The sequence below is a fragment of the Paralichthys olivaceus genome, chromosome 7 (assembly GCF_024713975.1).
Source record: "Paralichthys olivaceus isolate ysfri-2021 chromosome 7, ASM2471397v2, whole genome shotgun sequence".
In the NCBI taxonomy this organism is placed as follows: domain Eukaryota; kingdom Metazoa; phylum Chordata; class Actinopteri; order Pleuronectiformes; family Paralichthyidae; genus Paralichthys; species Paralichthys olivaceus.
In genome coordinates this window covers 23730694-23746124 of record NC_091099.1, presented here as the reverse complement: position 1 = coordinate 23746124, position 15431 = coordinate 23730694, and the positions used below count along the sequence as shown (strand labels likewise).

General features: G+C 40.2%; 1 protein-coding gene across 1 annotated transcript; it reads right to left on the bottom strand.

The window, feature by feature from the left end:
- Positions 1–246: 246 nt before the first annotated feature.
- Positions 247–14487, bottom strand: LOC109624109 (D(4) dopamine receptor-like). The gene is made up of 4 exons (XM_020078606.2): positions 13652–14487; positions 7126–7238; positions 3250–3836; positions 247–752 (listed from the first exon to the last, which is right to left on the bottom strand). Exons 1-4 carry the CDS (start codon positions 13916–13918, stop codon positions 541–543), a joined length of 1179 nt encoding a protein of 392 aa, XP_019934165.2. The 5' UTR covers positions 13919–14487; the 3' UTR covers positions 247–540.
- Between the last annotated feature and the right edge of the window lie 944 nt (positions 14488–15431).

The following is a 15431-nucleotide window of genomic DNA, read 5'->3' as shown; positions in this document are numbered from 1 at the left end:
TACATCATGTCCTGCCTCCTGCACGCTCTACCCAGGCATCACTCCTCGCCTGAATGTTCCGGCATTTTCCTGTTGTTGTGAACACGTCTTAACCAAAAAAATCTCCTGCTGGAGTATGTCCCACTCTAGTTTTGTGTACATTTACCAGAGTTAATATCTGAGAACAGCTGTCGTCGTAAAATAAGGCAATTTTTGCTTATGCATTACTGACCACACGGTCAGTGCGCTACCATCACACAACCTGCATTTTAGTGTAAACTTTTATTTTGAAAAGACGAATTTCCACATATAAAATCAGTCCTTGTTGGTTACGTGTTTCTGATCCTCTGAACAGTTTGTTCCTCAGACTAAAGCTTCTTCTCAGGAAACATAAAGCTCAAACAAACTTTGCTGTCATCACATGTATAAAAATAAGAACCTCACAGAGGAAGGAAACAATGGTGGCATACACAGACTATACACACTAAACCATCTGTCAGTAGTGTCTCTCGCAGCAGCTGCACATTTAAAAATCTTTCATGCAGCAGCAGCAGCCCTGGTTCAGTTCGACGAGCAGCAGCGGTGCAGAAACTTTTTGAAGAAGTTCCTGAACTCTGTGTTGAAGATGGTGTAAATGACAGGGTTGAGGGCGCTGTTGACGTAGCCAAGCCACGTCACCACGCTCATCAGGGCTGGTGGGATGTAGCAGTCTTGACAGCGAGCTCGCATCGTGTGGAGGACAAAAAAGGGAGTCCAGCAGAACAGGAAGGCACCTTCAGGAGGAGAAAAAGAATCAGAGATCATGCTTTTTCCTGCAGAAAGACTGAAACACCAAAAAGCTTGTGTTGATTTTACCACAGTTAAGAGAAGCATATGTTTTAGGATATTGTTTTACTCCAAAAATTGAGTACAGATATAGGTTTGGCTCATGTCTAGCCAAGCTTAGCCCAAACACATGAAAAATATCTTGAAAGGTCAAAGGTTTCTGGATGAGAAGAACAGAAATCCTGTCTCTCAGGTTGAGCTGAATAATTTAACAGTTTTACATTAAAATTATTAAAGTGCGATTAACCTAACTTATTTATGTCCCAAAAACCTACCAACCCATAACCCTACCCAACTGATCAACCCGTCTACCATCTAATGCCCCTTTTCGACCAAATCAACTAACTTACCTGCCAACTGTTACTCACAGGTTGCAAACAAATTGTTAGCTGAGCTCATCAACCAAAGTTTCACCAACTCACTTACCAAACTACCATCTGACCTACTAACTAAACCTGATCTAATCTACCTACTGATCAACTAAGTTGCCATTGATTCAGATGAGCTAATGAGGCAGAGCTTTACCTAATTATCTCCCTACCAACGTATTTACTAACCTACCAAATGACTGCTGACCACCTAAACAGATTAGTCACAAACATAGATTACTTACTGACTTTTAATTTTTTTTAACTTACCAGCCTGCACATCTACAATACTACAAACCATACCTTCCCACTTATTAGCCAACTGACCTACCTATATACCTACCTGCACGCCTCAACCATCTACCCACCAAAGACATTCACTTTTCTATTTCCCATCCTACAAATTAACCCACCAGCTTAAAAGCATACTACCAACTCAGTCAGTTGCAAACTGAATAATGTGCTAATAAAATAGAGCAGACCCTACTTTCCTACCTATTTACTCTTACTTATCAAACTACCAATTGACCAATCTATTTACTGTACCTTCCAAAGTATTACCCTAATCAACCTGCCAATCTACTAATTTACAAACCTGCCCTTAGCTGCACAGTCTACACACCTCTCAAACTACCTACCAACCTCCACATTGTGGATGTGGAGCTTCAACTAACTGACCTACTTTGCCTTGGTCTAAGGTAGTTAAGTGTAAATAACAGACAGCAGATGGACAGAGCTGTCAGATTCTTTCCCTAGATGTTTTAAGAAAAACATTTTATCTGAATCTATAAGGCAGACATTTTTTTCTTTTTGGAATACTATGCAGACCACCAATACAGGCCTGGAGTTTAAACTACATGTTATTTTCTTAAGATGGTTAAGTCCTTCTCTTAGGCCACAGCCTGTAAGAGATGCATGAGAATTAACTGCACACTGAGAATCGTGTCTGACCAACCCCTTACGCAATAATTGGATTTTAGATTAGGACCTAAAGGATTAGCTGCTGTGTGCTAAAGGGAAGCACTTCTGTCTATTAGGACCAACACTGGCTGCTATTAATAGGCCAACCTTTTCTACCAGACGTGTGCGTGCGCCTGAACCAATAACAGAGGTGGAGGTGAAGTGTGCAGTCACTCATTATATCACTGTTCATGTAGTGTGTCTGGGTGGGGGAGTGGGTGGGATGGATGACATTTTTTCTAAATATACTGTGATAACTCTGAGAAACCCTTTTCAAAGTTTGTGTTCACATGACTTTTTATTACATACTTAAGCTGCTGTAGGGACTTTGGGTCATTTTTACCTTAATGTCAAACATCACAACTTTTAGTCCAAAGAACAATTGTGTAATGAGCTGGACACATGACAAGAGCTGGGTTTTCTGTGATCTCAATATTTTGACCATTTTAATTAATTTAAATTACAACTAGTTGATACATAAGCCATTTTCAGACAGGAACTTGGTCTTGATATTTTCCTGAATTAATCTTTAAGTATGAAGAATGCAGCAGGAGATTGACAATGCTTTCACAACAATAGGGAAATGTCCATCACATTCAAGCAAGGGGTGATGCCTGGGTGGAGCATGCAGAAGGAAAGATGTGATGTATAAATTCTGCTGCAGAAATCAAGATTTTTTGTTTACAGCACATTGATAACTAAAATTGAACAAACACCAGAACAAGTTGAAAATATTGTCTGCGACTTAAAGTTTTGCATCTGTCATCAACAAACCAACTTTCTTGCTGTGAATTTTCTGGACATTTTCTTTCTGCATTCTTACATGGGCTCACTGGTAGACATAGTTCTGTAAAATATTGTTAGTGCATGTCTGAAAGTAAACCAGTTTCATAAAAAGGTTTTTATTACAAGCATTGGTAGAGTTTTGACTATTTAGATTCTTCATAAATCTTCAGGGCCAAGAACTCTCAACTTAATTCATCAATTAGCTTTAGTTTGTGCTAATCATCAGTCTTACAATAAAATAGTTTAATCCACAAGTCAGTTCTTATTACACCCTTGTGTGGTAGTGATGTTTCTGAAAGCACAGATGCTGCGGAATAGGAGGTGAACTCACCCACAACGACAGGAAGCACCTTCATGGCCTTCCTCTCCCGGCTGTTGATCTTGGCCCTTTTTCTCCTTTGAGGATCAGGATTGAACCTGATATCTGCAAAGCTGACCGTCGGCACAGGGCCGTCTTTGAACTCTGAGTGGAAAGGCTGTTCTGCGGACGGGAAGGTGGATGGTTCATCTGGAGTATCGGTAAGTTCTCGCTCTATGATGGGCGGCAGCGGCGGCGGCAATGAGGCCAGTGGTGGCAGCGAGGCAGCAGCCTTCTGCAGCTTGCGACAGGCCTGGATGCTGTTCTTCAGCTTGGCCTTACGCGCTTCCTCCCAGCGCCGCAGGCCACGAAACATGCCGAAGTAAAGCAGCACCATGATTGGACAGGGGATGAAGAAGGAGCACACAGACGAATAGAGGACGTAGTTGTCATTTTCTAGTTTACATTCAGTTGGGTCGCGACCAGGCACGTTGTTAATGCCGAAAATGACAGGTGAGGCCACGGCAAGGGCCAGGATCCAGGTGGCCGACAGCAGCACCGTCTGCCGCATGTCCACATGCTTCCTGTTGTAGTTGAGGGGGATTAATACGGCAATGAACCTGCAAAAAGGGCAAGAAATATAATAATCACTAAGCAAACTGAGAACTGCCACATCATTATTCATAATTCATTGATTTCTGTTCGTCTCATCTTGCTAACTCCTGGCTCTCTGCTTCAGTGGTGTATGTCTCCCAGCCTAGAGACTCTGGTGTGCACACAGGCAGAAAGGTTAGTGACAGACAGGTACACGTCGTGTTGATTACAGTCCTGGGAGGGCCACAGACACTGGCTTATTTTTTTCAGACAACTTTATTAATTCATCGGGATGTGAAGGGGATTTCAACAAATATGATTAAAAGTGTTTCAGAAACAAATTACCAACCCTTCCTTTAATCACCAAAAGGACAACTGGCTGCAAACCATTGTTCCTTTATGAAACAATTACCAGTTATTATATTAATTGTTTCCAACACACAACCAAAACAGAACCAAATTGACAGGACATATTAGACTTTAGGAATGAGATACAATTCACTTAGAATAAAAGTGCAACTAAAGTAAAGTGTATAGGGATTTGTATTTTTTTCCCTAATAAATAAACATTAATTTGTTTTTACTGATATTTGCTTTAAATAATCATCTAAAGAACTGTAGAGAGAAATTTACAGCATTCAAAGATTCCTTCTTCAGACACACTTACATCTTTCAGTGTGTAGAAGCAGTACTCTGCATGTTATGTTTATCAAACTTTTACATTTATAATTATTCTTAACATATCAATCCATTGTCAGTTTAGGCTTTTGCCAAATTTCTGCAGCCCATATTTTGTCATATACTTAAATAGAGCAGGGGAGTAAGACAATCAACAATACATCAGACACAGAAATGCAATAAAAACAGAACAGTTCACCTTCACCATCATCTGAGTAACTGCAAACCTTACAGACTGAGCAGGAAGGTGTTTTCTGTCTAAATAAATCTTCCTAACTGGAATCTTGACAGCCGTTGGCAGAATCAGAGCAGTCTCATTTCTTTATTGTTCCCAAAGGAATTGGATTCACAGACCGGTTTCTTCTTTTCTTGTCTTTTCTCTTTTTTACAGCAGACATATTTACCCGTCACAGTTGGAGAATCGCCGGTGGAACTAACAATATTATTATAATGCCTTCCAGTAATGAATGCAGTAGAGCATTCAAATGTAGAGTTCCATGTGTGACTGAAGGGTCAACATGTCTGCTGTGGAGAGTTCATTTTCTGCACCCCTCCAGTTTGGGAACCACTGGTGTGATTGGATGTGTACAGTCCCTGCGGTCACATTTAGGGCTGCAGACCCTCACACACGAACACATGATGATATTTACTCGTGGAAGCCACAGCTGCAGGATAAGCTCGATTCTAGCTCGATGGTCTGACCCCCACAGCACCTTGAGGCACAAAATCATCCTCCACCACACATGTTCATAGGTGATAAGACTCTATGTGAGAGTGCCAATGTCAAAGTTCAAATGAATCGCTGTGGGAACACAGCAAGAGATCCTCCAGAGGATTCACTGCCAACGAATTTGTGTGTTGGTGACGTTTCTAACACTCGACAGATGCAAAAATAAATATCTCCTGATATATTGTCCACATGTTTACCTACAGGCAACCAAAGCCCGCTCAAATGTGATTCGTCAAATCTAGAAACAGAAATCCGAAAATTCTGCATATTCACACACAGAATCTGTTTCTAGAGATAAGTCACTAACCCGTCACCAAAAGCGAATGATCGGATTTCCAAAAATGTCCCACGATTTCTTTAAAATATTAAGATAAGCAACAAAACACGAGACCTAGTTCTTTATCTTTCCAACAAGAAATACACAGTGATTTAGAAGCTCTGGCTGAGGGGCCCCCTGATCCCTATGGCCCCTGTCCCTGTTCATTAATCTGTCTATGACTGATAGCAGGTCATCAGTCTTTTTGTTGTAAAAACCATCAAACCTCCAGAGATACCACAAGATTTCCACCTTTTGCTTTTGGACACCAGCAGCACATGGACTCTGCACACCCTCAGGATCGGTTTCCTGCTCAGTCTGTTGAATAATTCAGACTGTGCCATCCAGTTCAATCTCTAACTGCCTAAAAAGCTTCAGATCATCACCATCAGTCCATGTTAGCTTCGCTGCCCCCATCGCTCTCAGATGTAATCATATTTCCTTGAGTTGGGACATCGGGTTTGAGGAGCTGCCTGGATTTTCAGCTCAGGGTTTCATTCTTCAACATCAGCCGGGGGTTCACATAATCTCATTGAGTCAAACTAATGAGCGCAGAGTGAAGCTGGTGGTTCATCACTGCAGGCACATCCTTCGTTTGGGGCATTAAATTGTTCTGTCTGCTCTGATTTTTCTTCTTTTGGAGCTTTTACGGGAAACAGACAAAAGGTCATTGTCATATTTCCACATCAGAGTGAACCACGGCGTGACTGTCTGACCCTGACAACCTTCAGGTGGAGTTCTGAAGCCCTCAGTGAGGCGTCCTCAGCGTGTCTGACCGAGTGGTCAAAGCTCTGGTTTGATTAATCAGGTGGTTTTTCCTGGTTGACCCTGACCTGAGGCAGATTAAAGCTCTGGCTTTGACACTGAGTCGGTGAGTTACAGCTGAAGTTTGACCGGCCCCTAATGACTCTGAGCATCGACTGACCTGCCACCAGTACTTTCACATAAAATGTAAAACAATTCTTTTCAGATGATCAATTTTCACAAAGATTCGGCTACTTCTTTATTCATCTGAGGTTCCTGCTATTTCCACACTCTATATTATTCAGCCTTCCCTTGTTGATTAGTTATGGAGTAACTGTCTCAAAATATTAGAGACAGCTCTGTCTATTATCCAATACACTTCAGCATTATGACAACCAACATCCTCTAAAGTAATAATAATAATAATGTTTATTTGAATAGGGCTTTTCAAGAAACTCAAAGACGCTTTACAAAGGATTAAAAGAGATTAAAAGAATGACTAAAAAAACAGTTTTAGCTCGATGTGTCTATTCATGCTTCCCAGAGGATGAATCCTCATGATTGTGGTTAGTCAATAAGCTTTTCCTGCAGTGGTAAAAATAACTGGCCAAGATTATCCTGTCATGACTTTTATGTTGAAGTGTCTATTTAGGAGACGAGAAAGACATGTTCAATCTTCCTCAAACCAACAGGCCCAATTGTGAGGGGTTGGGAATAGCTGAATCATCAGGGGTTTTACATATTATTATTCACATTCACACTATTTATAGTGCATCATTATTTAAATGATATCCTCACATAGTCTGCAGTACCGTCTCATCTGTTGTGAGTACAGCTGTGCACTGACCTGTCTATGCTGATGGCGCAAAGGTTGAAGATGGAGGCGGTGCACAGCATCACGTCCATGGTCATTAGACCATCACAGATGGTGGTGCTGAGGGTCCACACGCCGTCCTGAAACTGACACACAGAGACACATGCTCACTCACTGACTGTAATGTAAAGTACAATGTTGAGGCGCTTGAGATACTTTTTAACTTACTTTACTTGTACAATATATTATACATTTATATTAGAATTAACATATTATTTACAAAGAGGAGTAACTTGAAGCTCCTTGTCTATTTTAAAGATTTCTTGAGTTGTTAACAGTTTCATCAAGAACAGTTTAAACCGCAGACAGATGATCTAATATTTCACTAAAGCAAAGATTATAAAATGCTCAGAGATTTGCACAGCAGAACTTTCCTCTCCCATTTATCACCTGACTAACCCTCATATTTATCTGGTGACCATTTGCAGGGACCCAGCCATTAGGTTGGGAGGCACTAAATGAATGAACTGTACTAAAAGTAGTTTAAACCAGCTCCATCTAAAGCAGCTGTAACTATTATATGTAGCTAATGTATCAATGCATCATTATTAACTAGAATGTAAACCTCCACCAAGACCCAACTGTCTTCTTAAATTCCATCAAGCTGGACCAAATTACACACACTCATCAGTACACTGAAATTGGTGAGAAAAAGTGAAAAGAAAATCCCTGGATCTTTCTTTTGATCCGGATCCACACCTAAATTGAATGGGTTCTTCCCTGACACACACTAGATCCCTCCGTGGTAATCTGTTCAGTTGTTTTAGTGTAATCTTGCTCACAAACAAACAAATGGACAGAGGTGAAAAATTTTGCTCATAATATTTCTGAATATTCACAATATTGATACTTTAACTGAGGTAAAAATTAGTGCCTTTATAATCAAAGGTGGGTAGGTAAGTTGTTTTTGAAATACTTTTTATCTAATTTCTTGACATCCTTTTCACATCACTATAACCATCAATAAATAATCATCTAAAAATAAGGAAAATGACTGATTTATGTGGCCCTTGCAGGACTGTATTAAACACGACCAATCATTGTCATACCCGTCTGTGTCTAACTGGCCTGCCTGTCTGAGCGCACTGTGCTCCCCCTGCACATAAACAGTCTGTACAAGCCCAAGAGACATACACCACTGTAGCAGAGACAACAGCCAGAAGTTAGTGAGCATGTCACTGAAAAGCTGTCTTCTGGCAGCTGTCAGTCAGTGCACGTTCATGTAGCTTTGACAAGAGCGCTGATTGGAGGGGGTGGGACCTATCAGTTGCATTTTTTAAAGTGGAGCTTTGCCAGGATTATCATCCCTAGGTGAAAAGCTTCATTAAACTGTGTTGGGGCTTGTTAAAGGTTCAGTGTGTAGAATTTAGTGATATCTAGAGGTGAAGTTGCATATTGCAGCTGAACGCCCCTCACCTCATCCTCCCCTTCCAAACATGAAAGAGAACCCGTGGTGAACTTCAGTTGTCATTAAAACTCAAAAGTCTAGTTTGTCCAGTTTGGACGACTATAAAAAACATGGTGGCCTCCACAGAGAATGTATAAATATAAAGTATTTAAATATAAAGAGCCCATTCTAGGGTAAAGAAAACAACAATTCATCCAATTAAATTGAAACACTAGTGAAAACAACACTAGGATTATTTTATATTCAATTTCTGCCAGTAGATCCCTTATACCTAAACTTTACACACTGGACCTATAATACTTCTTTGTACCTTGTACAGTTATTCAGATGAAACTTGGGAGACTTGACAAGGTGCTACTTTTGTAAAAACATTTTTTAGTTTAAAATGTTTTTACGTGAAAATTAAATCTGCAGATTAACTAGTAACTACAGCTGACAGACAAATGTAGTGGAGTAAAAAGTACAATATTTCCTTCTGGATTGTGTTGGCAGAAAATAGAAATACTCAAATACCTCAAACTAGGGAGATCAATTACTTGAGTAAAAGTAGCAGCAAATAACACCACACTACAGAAGAAAGAAAATGATGGCACCAAAAGCAAAAGGACTCATAATGCAGACAGACCGCTGTAAGTAACATATCCTTATAGTGTCTTATTGGATTGTTATTATTGATGCGTCAGTATAATTGGTATGAAACAGTGTTGCTGGTTGAGGCTGAAACATAGTGAGCTGAGCTGTTATGTTTTAATTAGGTTTAGTTTTTGAGGTCAAATGTAATGTTGAGTCGTGGGCTCTTTTTTGAACAATATTTATTGTCCTTCATCTATTGTGGCTAAGGGGCCCCTTGGCTGACGTGTGGCTCCTGGACGAGAAGCGACCAAAGGAGGAATGCACACGCTGTTGTTCTCTGAGCACAGAGACAAAGACTGGCTGGTTTACACCAGGACAAGTGTTGGTCAGTCGATTGTGATCCCTGGAAAAAAGTAAGTCTGAATCCACTGAGCTAAACAAAAAAAACCAAAAAAATGAATAATGAAATCAAAAGGAGGAGAGTGGTCGAGCTGTTCTGAGCAAATGATGCTCAATGTTATTCAATGTGACATCTTTGTTTGGCTGCTCAGTGATGTCACATGAGTGGGCGGGGCATGAAAAGGAGGTCAGCTGAAGTTCAGAGCTGAAGGACAAAGGGACAGTTCACTGAATTTAAAACAGACTTAACATCAACATGTTGTACTCCTGCAGGACGGCAGACTGCGATAACGAATTGATGGACATATTTAGGATTTCAAATCTATGGGGAAAAAACAATCCATAAATAAATATGACATAATAATAATAAAAAACGAATTAATTATAAAAACAGTCTTTGATATATATGCAAATATTTAAAAGATAAATACATAAGAAAACAAAAAATATGCAGGACGTAAATACATTAAAATAACTTTTAAATGATTAAAACATGTATATACATGCACATACAGTATAATGCACATGTATAAGAATAAACAAATATATTACTTAAAGAGTTGTTTGTTGAATGAATGTGATTTTTACTTCTGGAACCACTCTGTTAAACTCAAATATCAATCTGACCATGTGAAAACCAAACACCTTCATTAAGAAGACAGATACACAGCTTTCCCCTCACTCTCTGTATTACTGCTGCTGCCAACACTAACACACTGATATCATCACTGTTCCACAGAAAATCTGCAGGGGCATCATCTCACTCCCATAATTAATGCATCAGGTCACAGATTAATGGATCAGTTAACGACATTAAGGCGCTCTAATTGGGAGGTCTGCACTCTGGAACGGGTTGTTAGGGCTAGAATATATTTAACAATCTCCACAAAATTGTACAAAAGCCACGAACAACTGAAAACATAGCTGATAAATTATGTTTTTAAAAGTTTCGTGGCTGATACATTCCGTGGCTGTTGTGTTATTGTGTGTAATGTTACCCCTTAAAAACTCCTTAAACTGTAGATAAGATGTAAATATGTTGTTTGTCTGTGTTTTCTATTAATTTTCAACCTGTTAATTGTTTGGTGCACCCCAGGTCCACTTTCTAACTTGTGCTGGAGCTTTTGAGCACATAGCTAAAGTTCAAAAGTTCAATTATTGTGAGGAGGACCTGTCCTCTGTGTGTAGACGTACAAGTTAATCTTGACCTACAGACTTACTGCGTCCGTCTCATGATGAAGACTGCGACACACAGTTAAAAGCTCCAGAACAAAAGAGTATGGATTGTGATTACTGTTGTGTCCAAGGTCAGCAATGAACCGTTAAACTCAACTCTCAAGCAAAATTATTGTAACTGAACAAACACACTCTGCTGAAAAGGTCTGTGATCTGGTCAGTTGCGACTATAGGATTTTTCTGAATCCGGGGCCATAAAGGGGCCATAATTAACACAGAGGGGCCAATTGTATGTTCAAACCTCCATGCAAAACTCCTGATTCAGTAAGGTTCACATTTGAGTCATTCCTTTATTACTGTCAGCTCCATAACTTTGATTCAAAACCACAAATCATTGATATATTTTGAAAATCGCTCTTTGTTCAACCCTTTTGCGTATTTTTCTTCACACATAATTACATGTATTGTTAATGTTGTTATTAAGTGACTAGTGAATGGAAAAAGAAACTACTGACATGACAAGGGCACTTTAGGGGTCAATCAGATTTCAGTTCGGGCCAGAGCCCCCCTGGTCTCCCCCTGGATCTGACCCTGCAGTCAAAAGCTCAGAGATGGGGGCTTGGACTGTTCAGTTTCTACACACTGAAGCTATGAGGTTTATGCTGTAAAGCACTAAATCAATCCTTTAACTTGGGGTCATTAAATCCCCATCAGAGGAATGTCTGGACTGTGAGAGGTTTGCCCGGATTGGAAATCTACAAATGACTCAGGTGAAAAACATGAGAGGAGTTGAGCATTTAAATTTCTTCAGCAAACATTTCTTTATATTTTGCATCAGTCGAGGAAGTTAAAGCTGCAGCAGCTTCTCTGAAGCTGTGATCACAACAAACTTCACCTAAAAGCTTCAAACTCCAGTGTGACTGTCACCACAGGCTGATCTCATTCTGTACACAGCATCACAAACTGTGTCTCATACCAACATCACTATGAACTTTGTCCTATGTCCTCCACTGTCTCTACACACTTCTAATGCATGCTGCATATGCTCTACAGCACAGCATGTTGATGCAAACTCCTCAAAAGGAGGGGTTGAATACATGATATTTACATACATCTGTTTGTAACTGCATTATAATGCATCATAAAGCATTGTTGAATGTCTACGTAGTGGTGATGAATGCTAAACAGGGGGACATGAAGTTAAGTACCGTTACAGGTCCTGAAGGAGCAATGGAAGGAGGAGATGTGGACTTGAAGCTTTTAAAACATAATAATAATCTCAAGAGAGAGCAGACAGACTGTGTGAGCTCAGGTAACCTCAACTCCACTGCTGGACACTGACACAATGATAATCCTGAAGAGCTGATTTGAGGTTAGAGGGGTTTTGTTTTAATGTTGAATCTGTTTTATATTGTGTTTTATTGATCGATGCACTCCTGACAAATCAGCTGCAGAGTTCTGATCATTTGGAATGACTAGTAACATCCATTGTACTGTGTGTTGACTTAATTATGTTTTGGAGATATTTATAGAAAACACATGACAGCTTTAAGACAGAAAACATTTGTCTCATTTGATCTTTTCCTTTGTTCAACAAATAGAATATAATGTATGAATCATAATTCAACAAAACCCCATTGAAAAGTTGTTTACAATTCTAGTTAAAACCTCAAGATGAAATAATAATAAATAAGTAAAATAATATTCTCTAGAAAATGGAGCATGAAAAATGTGTTTTTTATTTTAAACTATTATCAAAAATAGTTGTCAATAAATATTCTCTAAGTTATTGAATCAACTGACCATTTCAGCTACAGTATCAAACAGTACTGTTGGGATGTTTAATCTACAAGAAAAAAATACGTTTAAGTTTGTATCCCTAATGTAAAATGAGATGGTAACTTTATTAAACTGTTCTCTCCTGTGCAGAACACCTCAGGACTTTCTCTTGTCTCTCATCTTGATGCTGCTGTTTTTCTTGAGCATGTTTCTGTCTCTTTGTGTTTTGATTGTCATGTTTATATGTTGAACTGACCTGAACTGTATATACATATGCTAAATTACACTTTAAACCTGTGGTTTCCTCCTGCAGCAACACTATATGTTTTATGACCAAACAGAATCCATTTATTTTTTACCTTTTAAATTCCACAGATGTATCCTTATAGTAACATTATAATGTAATTCATATATTTAATGGAAATATGAATTGATTATTTGATGGATGTTTTAAATTTCAATGATGTATTCATGGTTTCAGAGATTTTTGTTGCATTAAAAACCCTTGACCCATTGACATGGCCTGACAGCCACCCCTTAATGTAGAACTTGATCTCTCAGTGATGGCTTTGGTGAATTTGACACTTTGTACCCCTTACATCCAGCAGGAAAACAGGTTAACCTATTATAATGAATTGATCCATTAATTAGTAGATTAGGGTGGTGATAAAGAGAGAAACATACAATAGTGTATAAACTGTAAATTAAGGAGAGAGGGCATTTATTAAACCTTTTTAATCAACTTAGTTTGATAAATATAAGGATAGAGATCAGAAATTAAAATAATAACCTTTAAATAGATTACATAGATTGATTACACCTTAAATTGGGTGATGAATTTGTCAAATTAATGCTTATTGGTTTTTGCTTTTTCAAACTAACTCTCAAATTAAAGGATTTCTGGCAGCCCGTTTAATTTATTTAAGGGGTTTGCTGTAAATTATGGTTGAAACAATGTTGTTTTAAGGGTTATTCTATATATTAAAAGTCGACTGAAGGGACTAAGCTCCTGAAACTGATCAGAAAGGCAAAAGTTAAAGTCCTGTGCAAAGCAGCTCTGTGGGGCCCCTGAGTCCTTCTGGGAGCCTTTGGAGCTTTAGGTGCATGGCCTGTGATCGATGACCTGTCTGTCACACCTCCACAGACGGTCACAGATAAACTCACCTCTGAGAAGACGAACAGCGGCAGCACCAGCACAGCCAGCATCAGATCCGCCACGGCCAGACTGACGATGAAGTAGTTGGTGGTGGTCTTCAGCGCCTTCTCCGTGAACACGCTGAGACACACCAGCAGGTTCCCGCCGATGATCACCACGATCAGCAGCACTCCGAACAACAGGGCCGGTAGATTGTGTCCAGACGCCGTGGCAGCCCCCGGGGCCGCCGCGTCCTCCTCCGCCGCCGCCGCCGCCACACTCAGATTGGCCTCCATCTCTGGCCCGGCTCCTCCCGGGTTGAGCCACAGCACCCCGGCCCCCCGGCTCTCATGAATGCCGACTCTGGTCCCCGCAAAGTTGCCTCATCGTGGTGTCACGGGGATTTACACCGGACTTCACCCCGCTAATCCAGAGCGCCCCGGTGCGAACTTTACGCATAAACACTCCGCGTAAAACAGAATGGAAACAGGTGAAGTTGGGTCTTATTTACGAAGTGAAACATACAGTAAAAACGTCCACACATAGTAATCAAAAGGATTGTCATAAAGTTCCGTCTGTCCTCTTGAAAAGGGGCATTTGTGTCATTGGATCACAGGCGAATTGAGATCCTCAGACCATGAAAAGGCTGCAGAGATAATCCATGTGTCCTCGGTGAGAAGCTCGCAGAGAAGAGTGTAGAGGAGCTGCAGGGTGTGCGGTCAGACAGAGGAGAGTGTGTCGGGCTGCGGCTGCTCTCAGCTCCGGTGAGTGTGGCTGCAGACTGCGAAAGGCCAATGGGGCCAAATTAGCCAATTAAAGCCGCTTATCCACTGAGCTTTACCGCGTCCTTCAGTCCTGAGCTCGAGCATGCAGGACACAAATTCTCTCTCTCTCTCACTCTCTCTCTCTGTGCGCGCGCGTGTGCGTGCGTGTGAGAAAGAGTGAGAGAGCGAGAGAGAGGAAGAAAAAAAATCTTCACTGAGAAGCACCCTGACATTCAGATAACATTCACCACAATTCTGATTGTCATTACAACTAGAATAGTATAATATAATAATGTAGAGGTTAGGTGATACTTCAGAAGGATATTATTCATAATTTGAATCACACTTGCACAGCATTTTTGACAGAACTTTCAAATCCCTAATAAAGTTCAGAGAAAAGGTTTGAACCGAGTGTCTGCGAGGTCAGTTTCAGATGAAAAGCTGTGGAGACAGGACATTTCTTTCAGTGAGGATGAATCCCTCCCTCAGACAGCCAACAGCAGGAACTCTCTCTCAACATCTGGAATCATTTCAATCAAGACAGCAGACCCATGAGTGAGTGAGTGAGGGCGGATTTTTGATCTGCAATTAAATGATTAACTGTTTGTTCCAGCTGTAATTGAATGCTTACATTCATTTGGATTCTATAAGCCTGTCAAGACAAGTCTTAAAGCTACAGTCAACAGATGAGCACAGTACCTGGCTGCAGTGTGCAGGGAAGATACAAAATACACAAACATTTGAAGGTCCATTGTCACCTGCTCCTGGCGAGAAACCATGTTCAGAGAAAACAAACAGCATCTTAATTCTGTACTTAGACAAAGTGTTCTGTATCATCACATGAGAAAACATTCAATAATTGTTGAGATCGTTCAAACACCAAGGACAAACAAATTCTGCCATGAGAATGTAAACACACACCCTGAGAACTGATTCTCTTTAAAGAAGAAAAATGTTTGAAAAATGCAAAAACAGGAGCGCTGTAGGAGGAAGATGATGCTGAGGAGAAAAGTCTCAAATCTTTACTTCTGCACTCAAACTGCTG